Here is an 18,252-nt window from a genome sequence, read left to right as displayed (position 1 = left end):
ATGCTTCGCCATATTTGTCTCCATTGAGAATTTTTGCGAACTGGATAATTTTTTTAATTTCATTTTACTACAATTAAATTTATAACAATTTACAATAATTATATATTTTTATTCTATCATATTTAATTTATCATATAAATTGTCACCTTTACATTAGAAATAGACGTAAAAAATGTGATTCATTAAACTAATCACTTTGCTTGGTTCTCAATTTTTTAAAAATAATTTTCAAAAAATTATACACTCTTATTTTTCGTATTTTTTTGTTTTTACTGAATTTTTTTAATATTTTATGCAAATTTTTTACTTTTTAGACACATCTAACATAAATACACCTAAAAAATTAAAAATTGTAAAAAAAATCTTTTAAAAATTCATTAAATACCAAAAATACAAAAAAAATATATAATAATTTAATACATTTTTGTATTTTTATGTATTTCTTAATTTTTTAAAATATTTTTTCACAATTTTTTTATTTTTTAGACACATCTAAGTAAGGTGCATCTAAAAAAGTAAAAAAAATGTTTAAATTGTTAAAAATATTCACTAAAAACAAAAAAATACGAAAATAAAAAAACTCAATTTTCAAAAAATTTAATCCAGAAAACTCAAACCAAACACAGTGAATGTATTTATCAGTTGGGGTATAAAAATAATATTGACAAAGTTGGTATTAAAAATTTATTTATTTGATACATATTAATTATACGAAGAGAGGAATTAAGGTTGCGTTTGGTTGTGTTTTGTAAATGTGATTTGAGAGTATGAATTGTATTTTGAGTTTGTGTGTTGTAAAATTATGATTTGAGTGTAGAAAATTTGTTTGGTAAAGAGTTTCGAAAATAGTTTTGGAAAAGAGGTTTGATTTGAGTGGGGAATTGTTGATGTGATATTTGATATGTGATACAAAAATTTACAACTCATAACTAAATATACAACTCAAAATTATTTTAAAGCACATTAAAAATTAAAAAAATTTCAGAATTTTTTTTCCAATTATATAAATCAATTGCAAAAAAAAAAAAAAAAAAATCCTGTACAGCAGAGGACATCCGGGTGGATGTCCCCAAGGACGTCCGGGTGGTCTTTCCCTGGCCAAAATTTTCACAAAAAACGCGGCTGTAATACAGAGCTCTCTGCAGAGGTTTGGAAAGTTGATTCCAAACACACAACCAAACATCATACTGAAATGTACCTGTGAAATTACATTTTGAATTCACAACCAAACAGAGCCTAAACATTTTATAAAATACTTAATACAAGTAGTAAGATAGGTGAAAAATCATTCAACAGCCCGGTTTAGGGTGGTCTTTTTTGGTTTAAAATAATCAAAATATTAAAATATTCAATCCTATCATCTCTTTCATTTTTTGTACGTGTTTTTCATGAAAAGTCAATTAAAATAGTCACTTTTCAAATACTTTATGAATATATTAGGGCTTATAATTTCGTTGAGCCGATTAGTTATAATTCGGTCATATAGTCAAAACTTATTTATCAATATGTTCTACTATGAGTTCGTTTGGGAAGTGAGTTGATTTTTTGACTTTTTTGACTATTTTAGTCTGGGGCTAAAAAACTTGATTTAGGAAGAGCTTTTTGATTTTTTTGACTTTTTTGTGAGAGAAAAAATATAATGATTATGGATTGGATGCGACATTTTGTCTTATTGAACTAAAAAGTTTATTTTATTTTTTGTGGTTAAAATATCCAAAAAAAAAAAAACTTAACTTTTGGATTCCCAAACAAAGCCTATAAATTTATCATTATAAAAATGTCTTAAAAAAATATGAATCAACTAATTACACTTTTTATAACATATTTCAATATAAACAAACCTAAGTAAATTAAAAATAAATCAAAAATGCAAACAAAAATCAAAATATCTCAATTATTTATCACTTTGATAATTGTTTAAGTGTCATTATCAATATTCAATGATCAATTTACAAACACAAAATATATATCAAAAAAGTCTCAATATTAAATACTTTTTAAAAATTCACTCCGAACTTACTAATGAATATGTCTAATCAATAGGATATGTTGGTAATTATTTCATAAATATAGGAGTTTATAATAAAAGATTATGCTAATGATAGCTCCATAAGTTGAAAAAAATAAAAAGTTAGGTTGTGTTTGGTAGAGTTTTGTAACTATAATTTGAGAGTATGAGTTGTATTTTGAGTTTGTGAGTTTTGAAATTATGATTTGATTGTAAAAAATTTGTTTGGTGAAAGAGTTTTGAAATAAGTGGGAAATTTTTGATGTGATATTTGATATTTGATACAAAAATTTATAACTCTTAACTAAACATACAACTCAAAATTCTATTAAAGCACATAAATTTTTTTAAAAAATTCAAAAAATAATTTTTTCAAATATATAAAAATTAACATATCAATTACAAAAAAAAAAAAAAAAATTTGCACTGTTCTGGGCAACCGGCCGGACGACCGGTTAGGGAAAATTTCGAAAAAAAAAATTCAAAAATTGCACTCTCAAACAGAGTTTTCTGCAGAGTTGTAAAAAATATATTCCACAACTCTATCCAAACATCATATTCAAACCACCAAGTGAAAAACTCGTTTGAAATGGTTCCAAACACATTTTAAAATTTTTTTTACATATTTTTTTCTACATTTTAATATACTTATTACACATCTATGTGGCTGACATTTTCCTTTATGAAATTTGTTAATGATATTCACTTCTTTAAAACATATATAATTTGGGTCTTGCTGGAGACCCCCAGCTAGCCAAGACCCCCGGCACCCCCACCTCCATGTGGGGGCTGTCAATGGAGAAGAAAAGAAAAAAAAAAAAATAGTTTTTTGGCAAATCAGGAGAGACCCCAGCACCCTCACTGGGGGTCTAATGCATTTTCCATATAATTTATGTACGATTTTATTATGAACTTTTATGTTTTTAGAGTTAGGATACTTTTGAAAACTTAATTTTTATGGCTAAAATAATAAAAAAAAAAATCACCAAGAAAAATTACTTTGAAAAAAGTAAACAATAAAAATTTTCAATAATTCCCCATTTTTGATATAATTAAAAAGAATTATTCTCAAATAAATTAAATTTTTTTTACCTCGTAAAAATAATAAAAAGAAAAAAAAAAATTTCCCCCAAACAATGCCTTTAATATCGTCTATGTTCCTGGCACGGATAACCCTCGGATTCTCGAAAAATTAGTGGATGGTTTTGGAATGTCATGAGATCACATCTCATACTAATCATAATTTATTCCTCGTCATATTTTTTAATTACTTAAGTTTCGTTTGACAACATTATTTTTTAATTTAAAAGTCAAAAAATTACTAAAAAAATTAAGAGGCCAACAATTTATATTAAAAAGTTAAAAATTATCTTTTTACTTTTTTTTTTGGCACGTCTTTTAGTAAAATATCAAAAAATATTCTAGACATGCTAATTTTTTTATGTTATATTTTAACTAAAAAATTAAAAAATTATTAAAAAAAATCTGCTCCAGAGGAGGCTGTAGGAGTGATTTAGTTAAAAATTATATGATTCATAATAAATTAAAAACTAGATTTTAACCCACTTTTCAAATCGCCCTTGATACAATTCCATAAGCGCCGCAACATCCACCAATCATAACATACGCCCGACTCTCATAAAAAAGTACAACTCTGCACAGAAGATCAATGGCCGAGATAATAGAAAGCGACTAGGGCCACTGTGGTCTGTTCTTCACTTAAACCTCGGTCCCCATTGGGTGTGCCACCGACCGTGGTCCAGAGTCTGATTTTCTTCGGACAACAATCTAATCTAAGGTCAAGTTTGGAAAGACTAAATAAGTGTATTTTTTGACTTTTTATGAAATATAGATTGGATTTGAGTTAGGTTTGAAGTGATGTGTTAGAGAGGTGATGTGACTTAAATAAGATGATGTGACTTAAATAGGATAGTGACTTTTTGATTTTTTAAATTTTTTAGAAGATGCCAAACTTGACCTAAATTTATGGCGTGCAACACACTAATCACTCAAACTTTACTTTAATAATTCTAGTGCCGCGCAATTAGCCTTCTTGTCAAATATGCTTTACTTATCGCTTACTGTCACGTAATAAGCTCCCACCCCCCATCATAAAACATGCTTAACGTGTCACTTCCATTATTCCAAACAATAATCCTAAAATATGAACCATTTTTCCAACCACAATTTCTTTATGAAATTAATTAGCCTATGGCCTATGATACTTGTTACTTCCTGTATAAAAATGTGTGTAGTAAAAAATATATAATATTTTTATTTTTTTGTGAACAACTGCCCAAAGCCGAAGCATAAAAAACGAAAATTTTATATTCAGATATGAAAAATAATATCTTAAAAATATGCATGCGTGATGTCATAGACTATTATAGATAAATAATGCATATTTTTTTAGATTACTAGTTATTGGAGATGGTAAAAGTTATGAATTATAATTCAAAAAAAGGTCCAAAATTTGTGAAGTTTAAACCGCCAAAACGATCGCATTCATCCGCCAATCCATACGCTCTGCTCAGTCTGCATCCACCAAACCGGTAGACGAATGTGGATTTATTTTTTTCAATCTACCTAATTTTAAACGGATGGCAGATGTAATGTCACTGTACTAAATCTGATTCGCAATCACTCCTAAAATGGTTGTTTAATAAAAAAATTAAACAATTATAATAAAAATTTTAAATTTTTTAAAATTTTTTAATATTTTTAAAAAAAATTCAAAAAGTTTCTCAAACCAATTCTAGTCATTGATTCCTGTATAAATTAACAAATGCCATCCAATTATTAACGTTAGGATAATATTATAAGTATCAATTGGTATATTAATTAATATATTAACAAATGATGTGATATAATTTTAGAAATTTTAAATATTTATAATTTGTATAATAAGTAGAGTTAATAATAATATTATAATATTAACATATTAATTAATATATTAATTCGTATCTGTAAGACTACCGTTAACGTTATTGAAAAGTCTTAGCCTCCGTTTGGGAAGTGGGTTGGCTTTTTGGCTTTTTTAGCTATTTTAGCCTGGGCTTAAAAGCTTGGTTTGGGAAGGGCTTTTTGACTTTTTTGAGTTTTTTTGTGAGAGAATAATGTAATGATTATGGGTTGGATGTGATGTTTTGTTTGTTATGACTAAAATAGCCTATTTTATTTTTTGTGATTAAAATAACTAAAAAAACCTGCAAATTCACTTGCCAAACATAGGCTTAAAAATATTAATGGAGTGGAGTAATTATTTACCGTATAGTATATGTTCCTAACTTGAGCGTTTGACTTACAGGGGACTCGTTACTTCCAATATTTTATTATTTCCATTATATATTGATATTTGTCATTAGTGTTTTTTTAACTTCATTTACAGGTGGATGAGCTTCATGCAGGTGGGATAGTTGATTAGAACTGTATTTGTAAATTTTAAAATATTTCATCTATATTTATTTGTCGAAAAATACACATCCACTTAAAATCAATCGAATTAAGTCTACTCCATCTAATTGAAAAAGTTGGACAGATTTATCATTACCCTAAACCATTTACTTTTACTACATTTTACATCGGCATATTTTAACAATTGAATTAAAAATTAATTTTTTAATTTTTAATTTTTTAACTTTTTAAAATTATATCACTTCTTTATTTTTTTTCTTTTGCTACACGTTTAAAATAAAAAAAAACACACAGTTTTAGAGGTTGTTTAGAGTGTCTTAAATAAGTGTACTTTTTTTTTTTTAGACAAAAAATTAAAAATATATATATAATTGTTTAGATTAATTTTTTAACTTTTTATAAAAAAATATATATTAAAAAATTATATAAATTAATGTGTAAAAAAAATTAAAATTAAAAATTAAAATTTTTAAATTCTGATAAACAATAATAATTTTTTAATTTTTTAAATAACTTTTTAAACTTTATTCGAACATGCAGTTAGATAGCGCTTACTCTGGCCCACTTAAAACCACGTGTCGAAATCCCATTGGATGAATATTATTAATAATTTCACGGAGTACAGTTCACCTCACTCACACTCGTCCTACCTTCGTCTCCAAACAAAACCCCCCAAGCGTCGGTGAAAAACCCTCCCACGCCGGTACATTTTCATCTCCTCTACCAACTCCCATTCCTCTCCCCCCTCTCTCCATTTCTCCTTTCCTTACCTTTCCTTTCCATCCAACATTCCAACCTTAACTCTCTCTCTCTCTCTCTCTCTCTCTCTCTCCAACTTCCCTCAATTCTCTCTCCGATCAAATGGCCGCCGACATCGCAAGCTCAGTCGACTTCGGCCTGAAGCTCTCGAAGCGTCTTTACTACGGCAAGGACCAGTCTCTGTCGTCGCCGCCGAAGACGGCGGCGATGGAGAAGTCGTCGGAGGGTTATGTTCCGACGGCGGTGATGGTTTATGCGGTGATATCTGAACCGTCGATTGTGGATAATCCTGATGTGCCGAGCTACCAGCCGTACGTTCACGGCCGGTGCGATCCGCCGGCGCTGATTCCGCTTCATATGCATAGGATTGAGATGGAGGTGGATTGTTATTTGGATACCGCGTTCGTTACGGTTAGTGGAACTTGGCGAGTTCATTGTGTTATGTCGAGCAAGAGCTGTGATTGTCGAATCATGATACCGATGGGCGACCAGGTAGGGACATTTTGTTTGGAATTGAAATTGTTTGAAGCGCGGTTTAATTATTGATTTTCCATAATTGGGATTAGTTAATAACTGGAGTGATTAGGAAAATTAGACTATATTTAAGCAATATGTGTACAATTGTATTTGATGGATTGTAAATGATTTCAATGCATACCAGAAAATTACCTTTTAAGCAAGTCGTTAAAAAAAAAAAAGAGGAATGGAATTTTCTCAGTTTTATTGCTAATTTTTAGAATGAGAAGAGTTCCTTGTTGATTTTGATTATCATTCTTGTTTAGCTTCGGTCGGCTTGGCAGATTTTGATGCTGGATGTTTCGGAAAGGAACCTTGATACAGGATATAGATAAGGAATGTATAATTTATATGATATCATTTTATTTTTATTTTTTTTGAAAAAATAAATGCCAAAACTCTAAAAGCGCCCTAAACTCAGAAAGAGGGTTCCTAACCAAATCAAGAGGGAGCTTGCCCTTTCAGCTTACAAGAAGCTAACCAATGGGCAATTTAATTTGCATTTCTAGCAATCCATGTAAAGGACATCCCATTCCTGGATCTTGAGGTTCGAATGTCGTGGAAAATTGCTTGACTATCCCATGGCGGAACAAGCTCGGACACACTCAACTCAATAACAGTCTAGTTATTACTCTCTATATGGAAATTAGAGAGGCCAAGGAAATGAGCAAACACACAGGCCAAACTAACTGCCCCTGCTTCTCCTTGAGTAATAGAAGAGGCTGGGACTGTGGTAACAACACCATCAACCAGTCTCCCCTTCTCTATGAAGCATGAGTACTTCGAAAAACATGCCGTACCCGTACCGGGTACTTACCGGCGTATGATACCTCGTATGGTACTTCTGCATACATACCGGGTACACGAAACACGTATCTAATTTTTTTCTTTTTAATTTTTGGCATACCCAGATGTATCTACTATATACCCAAGCTGTACCGTATCTCAGTTAAAACAATATTATCTTCTACTACAGAAATAAAACTCATTTCACTAAACTTTTTTTTTTTATTTTTAGTTTTATACTTAGCATATTTTTAAAATTAAACTGTGGTTTGTAAGTTATTTTAATATATTGAAATTTTATTTTGATTTCTATCTTTATTTTTGGCATTAAATGTTAATTGTAGGTTGAATCTTAACAAATTAAACCATTTAATTAATTTTTTGCATTACTCTAAATTAAAAATAAATATTTTTTTACAAGCGTACGAAGCCGTACCCGTACCCTACTTTTTTGAATTTTACCGTATCGACGTACCCGTATCGTACCAGTACCAGTACTCGTACCCGTATCCGTGCTTCATAGCCCCTTCTAGTCACGTAGGACCACCACGAGAGAAGTTTTAGAGCTATCCTTAGAGAAGCTTTAGGCCGCGAGAGAAGTTTTATATCATTTTAGTTTGTCTTTAGTTTTTTGTATCTTGAAGGAAGCTTGCGACATGGTTTTTTGTGTAGCATTTTCTAATAAATTCAAATTGTGCTGAGAAAATGTTGCTAATCTGCTGGAATTGGGTGACTCATATTTTGTTGAACGAATGTTTCTTTATCTGGTCGATGCAAATTGAATTTTTAGGTGAACATCTTCACTCAGTGGAGTTCCAATTTGGTTCACCTTATAACACATGGTAATCTCATGTAAACATGTGATACCAACCCTCTGTTGTTTGAATGAGCCCAGAAAATTTGATTGATATGAAGTCATAGACATAATCCTGAGTTTCCTAATGCCTAATATTAGAATGGACCACATGATTATGGCAACAATCATAAGCATCTAATATATATTGTATCAATCACTGATGCTGCGAAACATTCTTGAATTTTGTACTGTTGTCATTGGCTGTTTCCTTCTGAACACTTTTTAATGATATAAACACTCAGTTTGCATTATCTTAACTAGCTTTTTGCAATGGTATTCTCAGTTTTGAACTTTCTTATTGGGGTGTGATACTGCAAAATCTGTTTCTCTTCTGCTGTTTCTTCTCAAGACTGCACATAGTAACGCACTTAAAAATTCTTCTTTACCCATTCTTCTGCATAGCTCTAGCATGATAGAGGAAGCCGCAATATGTCCTTGCTTTCTTGATTTTCATATGTTAAACACATTTTACTTCCCACATACACCCCATTTTCTGTCGTAATTGTTAAAGCTCATCGTTTTAAGTTCTCAAGAAAGACATGATTTGGCTAACAGGGTTCAGTTCTAGGTGTCGAGGTTGATGATGGTAGAAGATCATACCATACTCAATTGATCCCAATGGAAGATGCAAAAGATTCAGAAAAAGTAGCCAAAGCCAAAGATGGGTTCCTACTGAAACGGCAGATATACACGCTAAAAGTTCCCCAGGTTATTATCAAGTCTGTTTAATGTTTTAACTAATGGTTCTTTTATGTGTGTGCATGTATTAATTTTTCTCATTGAGCTATGTTTATGTTTTTGATCATTCAAGGTCGAAGGGGGTTCAAATATTTTTATGAAAGCCAGTTGGTCTCAGAAGTTATTATATGAAGATGGTAAATTCTGCCTCAGGGTGCCATTTAGTTTTCCGGCATATGTCAAACCTGTTGGTAAGAAGATAGCTAAAAGAGAAAAGATAACGTTGAGCGTGAATCCTGGTACTGGGACAGAAGTTTTATGCAAAACTAGTAGCCACCCTCTAAAGGTATGTTGGGGTTTAAAGTTTTATCCAGTTGTAAATATAACTCAAATAACATTTTCTTTTACTTACCAGGAAGTAAGACGCCAGGTTGGAAAATTAGGCTTCTTATATGATGCAGAAGTTTTGATGTGGTCAAGTGCTGACTTCTTTTTTTCATATGATGTAAGACCTTGTACATCAAGTGTTTATTTACTGTATAAAATAATATGTATGCCTCCCTCGTCATGGATCGGAAGTCGATGTCTGGGTATATGACCATAAACTGTTCATACCAGATATCCAGGGTCCTGTAATGAAGAAACAATTTCTGTATTTTGCAGGAATAACTTATTCTCTTGGTGTGGTACTGCATTTCAGGTTCCTTCAAGTCACATATTTGGTGGTTTGCTACTGCAATCTGCATCTTTGAACGATATTGATCAAAGAGAGATGTTTTGCTTGTATCTTTTCCCCGGCAATAGTCAGAATAGGAAGGTTAGTTGTTATTCTAATTATGTGAATCTAATTTTTCTTAAATGATCATTTAGTAAACCCCTCAACCCATCCATAAACTAGATGAGTGGAAACTAGTGAACTTGATATTTATGAACTTCTACAAACAGCAAGGTTTTGAGTACCTTAAAACCTTTCTCTTATTTACAACTCGATAGACAGGATTAAATTGGTTGCTTAGCTGAAGGTTTAACAAAGTTGTCCTTCGGCATTTGAAAATTTTAAGCTAAATGACTGAACATATTAAGCTGCTTCGCTTTTATCTTACACTTTATACAAGATAGTGCTGTGATGATAGTTTATTGATTAATGTCAAGTCCTTATATTGTAGTCTATACATAAAAGATTTTGCCATGTTTTTAACCATTCTGCTGCCAACCTTTATTTTTTTTTTATAATTACACTCCTCACCCGTTTTAGTGAATGTGAAGGTTTTCAGAAAGGAAGTGGTATTTTTAGTTGACATCAGTGGAAGCATGAGGGATGGGCCTATTGAGAATGCAAAAAGTGCTCTATTGGCAGCCCTCTCAAAGCTCAGCTTAATAGATTCTTTTAACATCATAGCTTTCAATGTGGATACTCAGTTATTCTCATCTTCAATGGTGCTGGCAACCAAGGAGGCAAAGGAAAATGCCACTCAGTGGATTAGCAGGAATTTTATTGCTGAGGGTGGCACAAACATTTTGCTTCCCCTAACTCAGGTACTAAACAAATACTCAATATGTTCGAAGTTACTTATAATATTCTCCATCGTTGATTGGGTTCCTCTGTTTAACAGTGGCCTTTCACAATACAATAATGGTCATATACAGAATGTCCCTGAGAAATTATACAGGTGATTGGTTATCGTAGAGAAAATATGATGAGAAAACATAAAGGGGAGTTGGCTTCTTGTTGTTTTCTATTTTCCTCCTTAAGATGTGCAATGCATCAATGAGCTGAACATTCTAGTCATATTTTTCTACTTAGTATGGGTGCTCTTGCATTTCAGACTTGTAGCTATAATCATAGTGGCATGGCATTTGTTTTTTCTTTCTTTTTGGAGTGTGAGTGGTTCTGCAATCATAGCTACATGTTTAAGACCAGATGGAAGGTGTCTTGTTCTTTGTCATGGCTCATGCATGATGTTCCTCAGCAGTTGGGTGGCTTGGATGATAAGGATGACTGCTTCATTCACTACCTCATTTTGTCCCTTGTTTAGTGGCTCTCTCTCCAATTCTTCCTTGTTTTGTACACATCTTTAAATTGTCCACTGTCAGTCTTACATCTTATGTTCCAATATCTTCTTCTCTATATGGGAAATATATTATTTCTTATTCATGTTCTGGTCTATGTCAGGCACTAGAGATGTTGGAAAAAACTAGCGATTCAATTCCTCTCATTTTCCTTATTACTGATGGGGCAGTTGAAGATGAAAGACACATTTGCAATGCTGTGCAAAGTCAGTTCACAAATAGAAAAAGATCAATTTGTCCTCGAATTTGCACTTTTGGAATAGGTGATGAGTTGGTGTTTTGGTTCTGTTATTATTGTTCTAGTTTTTAGTTTCATTAATGTGGTGATATGTTTGCAATATAATCATTTGAGACTAGCTTAACTTCATGTGTAATTTATTCTTGTCTGTCATCAATCCTAACTAGTGCATTCTAGACTGAATAATTGGACTCTGATTTTGTATTTTTCTGTCTTTTCTGATATCCGGCTGATGTAATTGTGTGAACTACTTTTCCAGGTTCATATTGTAATCATTACTTCTTGCAAATGCTGGCACAAATTGGGAGGGGCTATTATGATGTTGCATTTGCCGTAGGTCAGTTCTGTTATTATGTAAAGTGATTTATTTCACTTGCTTTCATTACATGAGTTATTTGTTTTTTACCATTGCATCCTACGTGAAAATCAGTGGTACTATTTTTTGGAGCTTACTTGCAACTATCAAATATGTTAGTTGATGCTCTCATCCAAGAACAATGGGTTGGCATTTTCTTCTTAGAAGCTGGAGACACAGAGAACTCTTGTGAAAAATCACAATTCTAAAGCAATAGGGCTTAACTAACTTGAGACATTTCGAGTCTTCAACAAAATTGGACTGTTAACATATTTAGGGGTTGTTTGGGGTGTCCCAAATAAGTGCACTTTTTGTCTTTTTGGACTAAAAAATTGAGGAAGAAAATATGGATGTTTGGGTTAACTTTTTGACTTTTTATGGAAAAATGTGTAATAAAAAATTGTAAAAATTGATTTGTAGGGAAAAATTAGGATTGTGAGATGTGTAGCCGTAATTGTTGACTTTTGGTGAATAGTGTTAACTTTTTAACTTTTTGAGTAACTTTTTGGCTTTTTTGCAATATGCCAAACTTGGCCTTAGTTTTCAAATTTCAATTATGCTTCAATGATCACAGAGTCATTACTCTGGGTCTAATTTCAGCTTCTTGCTTTTATTTTTAATGTTCATTTTCTCAGATTCAGTTAACTTTCAAATACAAAGGCTATTCAACGCCGCTTCATCAGTCATTCTTGCAAATATTACTATTGATGCGTTGGAATGTCTAGATTCACTTGAGGTACACTAATTATTACAAGATTTTATTTTTTATTTATGCTCATGATGTTTGGGAGCATGTATCAATGCCATGAGATATTCATATGGAAACTTGGATTTGTAATTATCGTATCAATTTCCTAGTCTTTTATATAGACAACTTTCTTGCTTATAGTTGTGTTATTTCTGCCCCATATCTGATGGGGTAATTCTATTTGGGGATAACAAAGAGGATAATTGATCTAATGCAGATATGGGTTTTATGGCCTCAAAACTAGGTGTTGACGGAAAATCGTTGTTTAAGGAAAATCATGGCAAATATTTTATGCTTTAATGTCCCTGAACAATTGTTTATACATGTCTATGCAGTTGCATCCGCTTGAAATACTATATTCTAAACTAGCTAATTGTGAATTTACTGACATGGCATTTATTGTGCTCATCTAATCTCACTTGTCCAACTTAATCTATGACACTTCTATTTTTGTGTTCGTCACTGCAGTTATACCCAAATCTTATCCCAGACCTTTCCTCTGGAAGTCCATTGATTGTGTCAGGCAGATACCATGGAAATTTTCCTGATTCTGTAAAAGCAAGTGGACTCTTGCCGGATATGAGCAATTTTACTGTGGAGTTAGAAGTGCAAAAATCGAAGAACATACCTCTTGACAGAGTAATTTTTCTACGTAGTTTTCATTTGAATATTTTACAAAACTGAGCTACGTAACTTAGTTTTCCTTTTAAAATTTTGTACAAAGCTATGTTTACGATGACTATATTTTATCCAAGTCATAATTATTTTATACAAGCCATTTTAACATCGTTTGAAATTTTTTTTAGGCGAATTACACTAACAATCCCTATAGTTTGGGACTCGTGTCACTTTGGTCCTGACTTTTTAATTGTGACACATTTAACCTGAATTTTGAATCTTGTTCCAAATAAGGATAATTGAAGATACCATTGCTTAATTTCAAGGGTAAAATTGTCAATTTGATAAAATATAAACTAATTTGACAAAATAAATGTCAAAAATATATTTTAAAATTTTTAAAAATTCTTTCTACCCACCAAAGATAAAAATTATGTAAAATTGATAAATCTTTTAGATATATATATATATTTTTTTTACCAAATTAATTTTTATTATGTATGTAATGGGTTGTTATTATGATTTTAATTTGTAATCGATATATTTAATATATGAAATATTTTTAGTTTTAGATTTTTGAATTTAATGGATTGGTTTAAAAATGATATCAAAGTTGTTGCCATATTCGACTTTTGGAAAAATATAAACTAATTTAATGAAAATAAAAACAACCACCTATTAAATGATCATTATCTAAATACATAATAAAAATTAATTTGGTAAAATAAATAAATAAATAAATGTTTAAAAGATTTATCAATTTTACATAATTTTATCTTTAGTGGGTAGAAATAATTTTTAAAAATTCAAAAATATTTTTTTAACATTTATTTTTATCAAATTAGTTTATATTTGATCAAATTGACTATTTTCCCCTTGTCTTCAGTCTTGAATTTGGTTTATTAAATAAACAAATTAAGTAAAAAATAAAACAAAATAAAATTACAAAAACAAAAATGTTGCACACAACTGGAAATTTGTGCTAGTACTGCACTTTCTCTTCTTTGATTCTTGCCTTTCTTTGCAGGTATTTGCAAGGAGACAAATTGATATTCTCACAGCTCATGCATGGTTGTTGGAAAATAAACAACTAGAGGAGAAGGTTTTTTTCTGGACACCACTTAAAGTTGGTTTAACAATCACACATCATACTGATTTTATTTGGAACACTTTCGTTTATATTGAATTTTGTTCCAACCATCATAGTCTAAGAAGCATGGATCCAAAGGATATAATACAATATGATAAGACTCATCACAGTTGGAACACAAAAATAGACAAATATTTATTATATATGATGTATTAAAACAAAAACAGATTGTTCAAATAATTCAGTTTCAACTTTTATATGTTGGAAAATTGTGTGAACTAAAAGCCTTGATGCCTTATTTTTAGAAATCTCGAGTATTCACAAACAAATTGGAAGTATCAAGGGTCTACGGTTTCAAATGTTAAACTACCTACAATTTTTCCTTTATTTTAATATTTATTCTCTATTTTAGCTTCTTCAAGCTTGCACCAAGACCTTAAAAGTGTCTCATGTGTGTTAAGGTGATAGACATGTGTACCCCACGTGTACCCGATCGAAGAATTTCATTTAAAAAAATTAAAATAATTACGATATAATTCGGAAGCATGCCTAACATGTCTTACATTCAGTGGATATGGACATGGCACACCATGAGGTGTGTTTTATTGAAAATAAGATTATATTGTCAAATATATGAGAGATTTACACTTATTGTTGAAGATGTTAAGATCACGTGATTTATGCTCATCATGATTTTTGTATCTTTGATTTATCTCAATCCCTTAGTTCAAGGGTGTATTGGTGTTATCATGTAAGTCAAGATTATCAACCCCACGGGGTTGGCCTGGGGTGTGCTCTCTCTAAGGTCTTAAGTTTGAAACCTCTTGAGTGCAAAATAATTTCTTGGGACAAGTCCATATGGGGCTTTGCCCTGGCTTTAATTGGGCCCTCCGCTAGTGAACGGTGGGATTGATTCCCTGAATTAGTCTGTCCAATGAGCTAGATACCGAGTTATCCAAAAAAAAAATGTAATCAAGATTATCAAAAAGAGTGAATAAAAGATGTAACCTATGGTGGCTTTGTGTGTGGACGTAGGTTAATATTGGTTGAACTATGCTAATGCTTTGTGGTCATGTTCTTCTATTTTTGCTTTCCATTTTCTTATTATGAAATTTAACATCTCTAGTAGATCAAATCTTGGGTGGTCTCTAGTAGATCAAATCTCCACCTAAGTCTAATCTCTCATCCCTCCACTCATTGCTAATTGATTTTGAGTTGGATGCTTTAACATGGTATGAATTCTACCTATTATTTTGGGTTTGGGCTGCAGTGGGGCAAGAAGTGAGACACAAGGGGTGAACCTAGTAATACCAATAATGCCAAGTCTGATCAAGTTGAAGAAATTGTTTCTGAAATACTCTTACTGTGTCCTTGTCTGCTCCAATTGATTGTGAAGAATTTGATTACGTAACAATGACGATGACAACGACAATGATAATGCAGAAGAGAGTGGCGAGTCAGGGAAGAAGAGAACCCGAAGCCTATCAAGGCTAGGTCGCTCAAGTCTCTAATGTAAGGGGGTTTTGGTTTTTGTGTGTGAGCAATGTTTTGAGGTTAGGGCTTGTTCATTTTAAAGTTGTGTTTAGGTTAAATCATATAAATTTGTTTTACATTTGGTTGTGTTTTGTGATGGGTGAGGATAGGGCGTCTGTGTAATATGACATTGAACATATATTTAGGATGTAAGACTGCTTGTCCTAGATGTTATGTGTTTTAGAAATGTAAGGGTAGTTTTGTAATTTTAAAATAATAATAATAAAAAATAAATAAATGAATAATTGCTTGAGGACTCTTCAAAGCCCAATATCCTTTTCCCATTGTGGAATTTCTTATTTTGTCCATAATGTCATTTTCGTTTAGCCCATAAGAGGCATTTCATTGGCAGGATGTCTAACTCCTTGTATCATTTTTTTGTGTTCGCACGATGTCCATTCCGTGCACTCTATTTTGCAATTCATCATTTTGGGGAGTCTAATCTTCATTTGCATGAGGTTCATTCCGTGCATATTGTGTTTGCATGTTCATTCCATGCACATTTCTCTCTTAGCAAGATTTAGTTCCTCGCTTATTTTTCTCCTAGATTGTCATTGAGGGGGAGTAATTACCCTTGTTGTCATTTTTTAGCAACTTCATCACAAATACCTTTTATGATCATCCCATTGTTGAGTTCAAGTTGGACACTTCACTTCAATCGTTCCGGTCTGACGATTATTTGACTTAGGAATTTGTGCAGTGGTATAGGCAATAGATGATCCTGGTCCATTTTTATTAAGTATCGAATTTATATATTTCATCAAGTTTGGAATAGTGGTTTGACAATTTTGGACCATCGAAAAGCTTCTTGTTGCCTTCTTTGGTTTTAGATATTTGTGCCTGGTGTCTGCGAAATTTCAGTATATAATGTTGCTGCATCTGGAATCCTGATTTGTGTATTTATCATATTATATACAATTGCTTGAGCTATTCCCTTTTCTTGTAGGTTGCAAAAATGAGCATACAAACAAGGGTTCCATCAGAGTACTCCCACGTGATTTTGGTTCAGACTGATAAAGGGAAGCCAGATCCTGAATCAGTTTCAATACAAGAGGTCTGATTTTGGCTGAATCTTCCTTTCCGGTTACCTATGCCTTTGAAATGTAGTGACATGGCTTTAAAATACCCATGAGCCTTTGTTACCAGCACGGAGAAACCCAAAACATCATTTTCTCAAGGAAAATGATAGACAAGTCCACTTTTTAGACTCATTTCTAGATCCACTGATATGTCAAAAAGATAATTAGTTGATAATTAGAGAATATTTAATTATCAACCAATCATTTTCTTGACACATTATTGGATTTAGAAAGTGGGTCTAACTTTTAAGTCTAAATAACCATGCTCTTTTCCTAAAGGTGCAATAATAGGGATATATTTCAATGCTGCAAAATCCTTGAATTTGATAAAACATAAAAATTGTTCCAACCTTTTTGTCAAGCGTGGTTAACCTGAGGTTACCATAGTGATGTGAAGCGAAGTCCCACATCACCCAAGTAGTAAAGTAATATTAAGTATATAAGTGTGAGGGAACCCTCACCTCAATAATTAGCTTTTGGGTTGAGTTTTATTCTACCTAAGACCGTGTAACAAGTAATGTAGTGGTTCACTAATAATACTTATTGGTCATGTTTGATTCACAAGATTAATAGTGAAGTATTAATAATCCTATTAAATTAGTGTGGTATTCATTATCCAATTGAATTAATATCCATTGGATTAATAATCCCACCCCTATCCCATTACTAATAATCCTACAAATTTGTTGGATTAATTATCCATTGGATTAATAATCCTAAACGAAAATGTTAAAACAAACATAGGATAATTGGACCCACGGATTAATAATCCCAATTCCATGCTCTAATCCACCCAATCAAACATGCCAATTCTGTGTTGTGCACAATGGAATTGAGTCATTGGAATTGAGATTGGAGGCCATCTAAGATGGCTTCCATTTCCAAATCCAAGGCATGATTTCATGCTTTGCCTAAGCACAATGTTAATGTTAAGACCACCAGTCATGCTTGGGAAGTTTACAGCATTTGATTTAGATTCTGGAGTGTATGTGTTTCTTTTATATTACTGAGGAAATAAAAATTATTTTGTATGCATTTTTTCAATCTGTGATTTCAAATTTTACTGATATGTTAAAATTCCATAAAACTGAACCAAATTAACTTGCAGAAGGTAGCTGACTTGATTGGCAAGAAAATCATTTTCCTGAGAAACCTGGGTATTGGCTTTGGTAACTTGGCTGCCACTGTTGAGAACCGTCCTCCATCTACCGAAGAAGTAAAATTACACGAAACCTCAGAAATCATGGCGAAGGCTGCTGCCCGTTGTTGCAGTAGGCTGCTGGATCGATGCTGTTGCATGTGCTTCATCCAGGCTTGTTCGTGGATGAATGACCAATGTGCGGTTGCTCTCACACAGCTCTGCACTGCCCTTGCCTGTTTTGAGTGCCTAAATTGTTGTTGTGAAGTCTGTATTTCATGCGACTTGTGTTGAAAACCATGTCTGGAATGTAAATATCATAATTTGGTTGCATTGTCATGTTGCAATATATTGTTGTTCATTGTA

The 18,252-nt window shown here is 32.0% G+C and overlaps 1 protein-coding gene across 4 annotated transcripts; it reads left to right on the top strand.

Annotated features, from left to right (window-relative positions):
- Window positions 1-6,021: 6,021 nt before the first annotated feature.
- LOC114256804 (uncharacterized) lies at window positions 6,022-18,252 on the top strand. 4 transcript variants are annotated; one of them, XR_014357033.1, is made up of 14 exons: window positions 6,022-6,673; window positions 8,895-9,047; window positions 9,151-9,363; window positions 9,433-9,522; window positions 9,718-9,834; window positions 10,284-10,553; window positions 11,191-11,350; window positions 11,585-11,662; window positions 12,316-12,416; window positions 12,897-13,067; window positions 14,074-14,148; window positions 15,407-15,648; window positions 16,616-16,723; window positions 17,857-18,252. XR_014357033.1 is itself a non-coding variant. In XM_028196485.2 (13 exons), the coding sequence occupies exons 1-13, from the start codon at window positions 6,284-6,286 to the stop codon at window positions 18,178-18,180; spliced, it is 2,247 nt and encodes a 748-aa protein (XP_028052286.2). In that variant the 5' UTR covers window positions 6,022-6,283; the 3' UTR covers window positions 18,181-18,252. The 4 variants fall into 4 exon arrangements, 2 of the variants coding, with proteins under 2 accessions (XP_028052286.2, XP_028052285.2); XR_014357034.1 differs by having other exon boundaries at window positions 15,407-15,689; XM_028196485.2 differs by lacking the exon at window positions 15,407-15,648 and having other exon boundaries at window positions 17,860-18,252.

This window comes from Camellia sinensis, chromosome 15 (genome assembly GCF_055761805.1).
Source record: "Camellia sinensis isolate YWXY chromosome 15, ASM5576180v1, whole genome shotgun sequence".
Lineage (NCBI taxonomy): Eukaryota > Viridiplantae > Streptophyta > Magnoliopsida > Ericales > Theaceae > Camellia > Camellia sinensis.
This window is presented reverse-complemented; position numbering and strand designations above follow the sequence as displayed.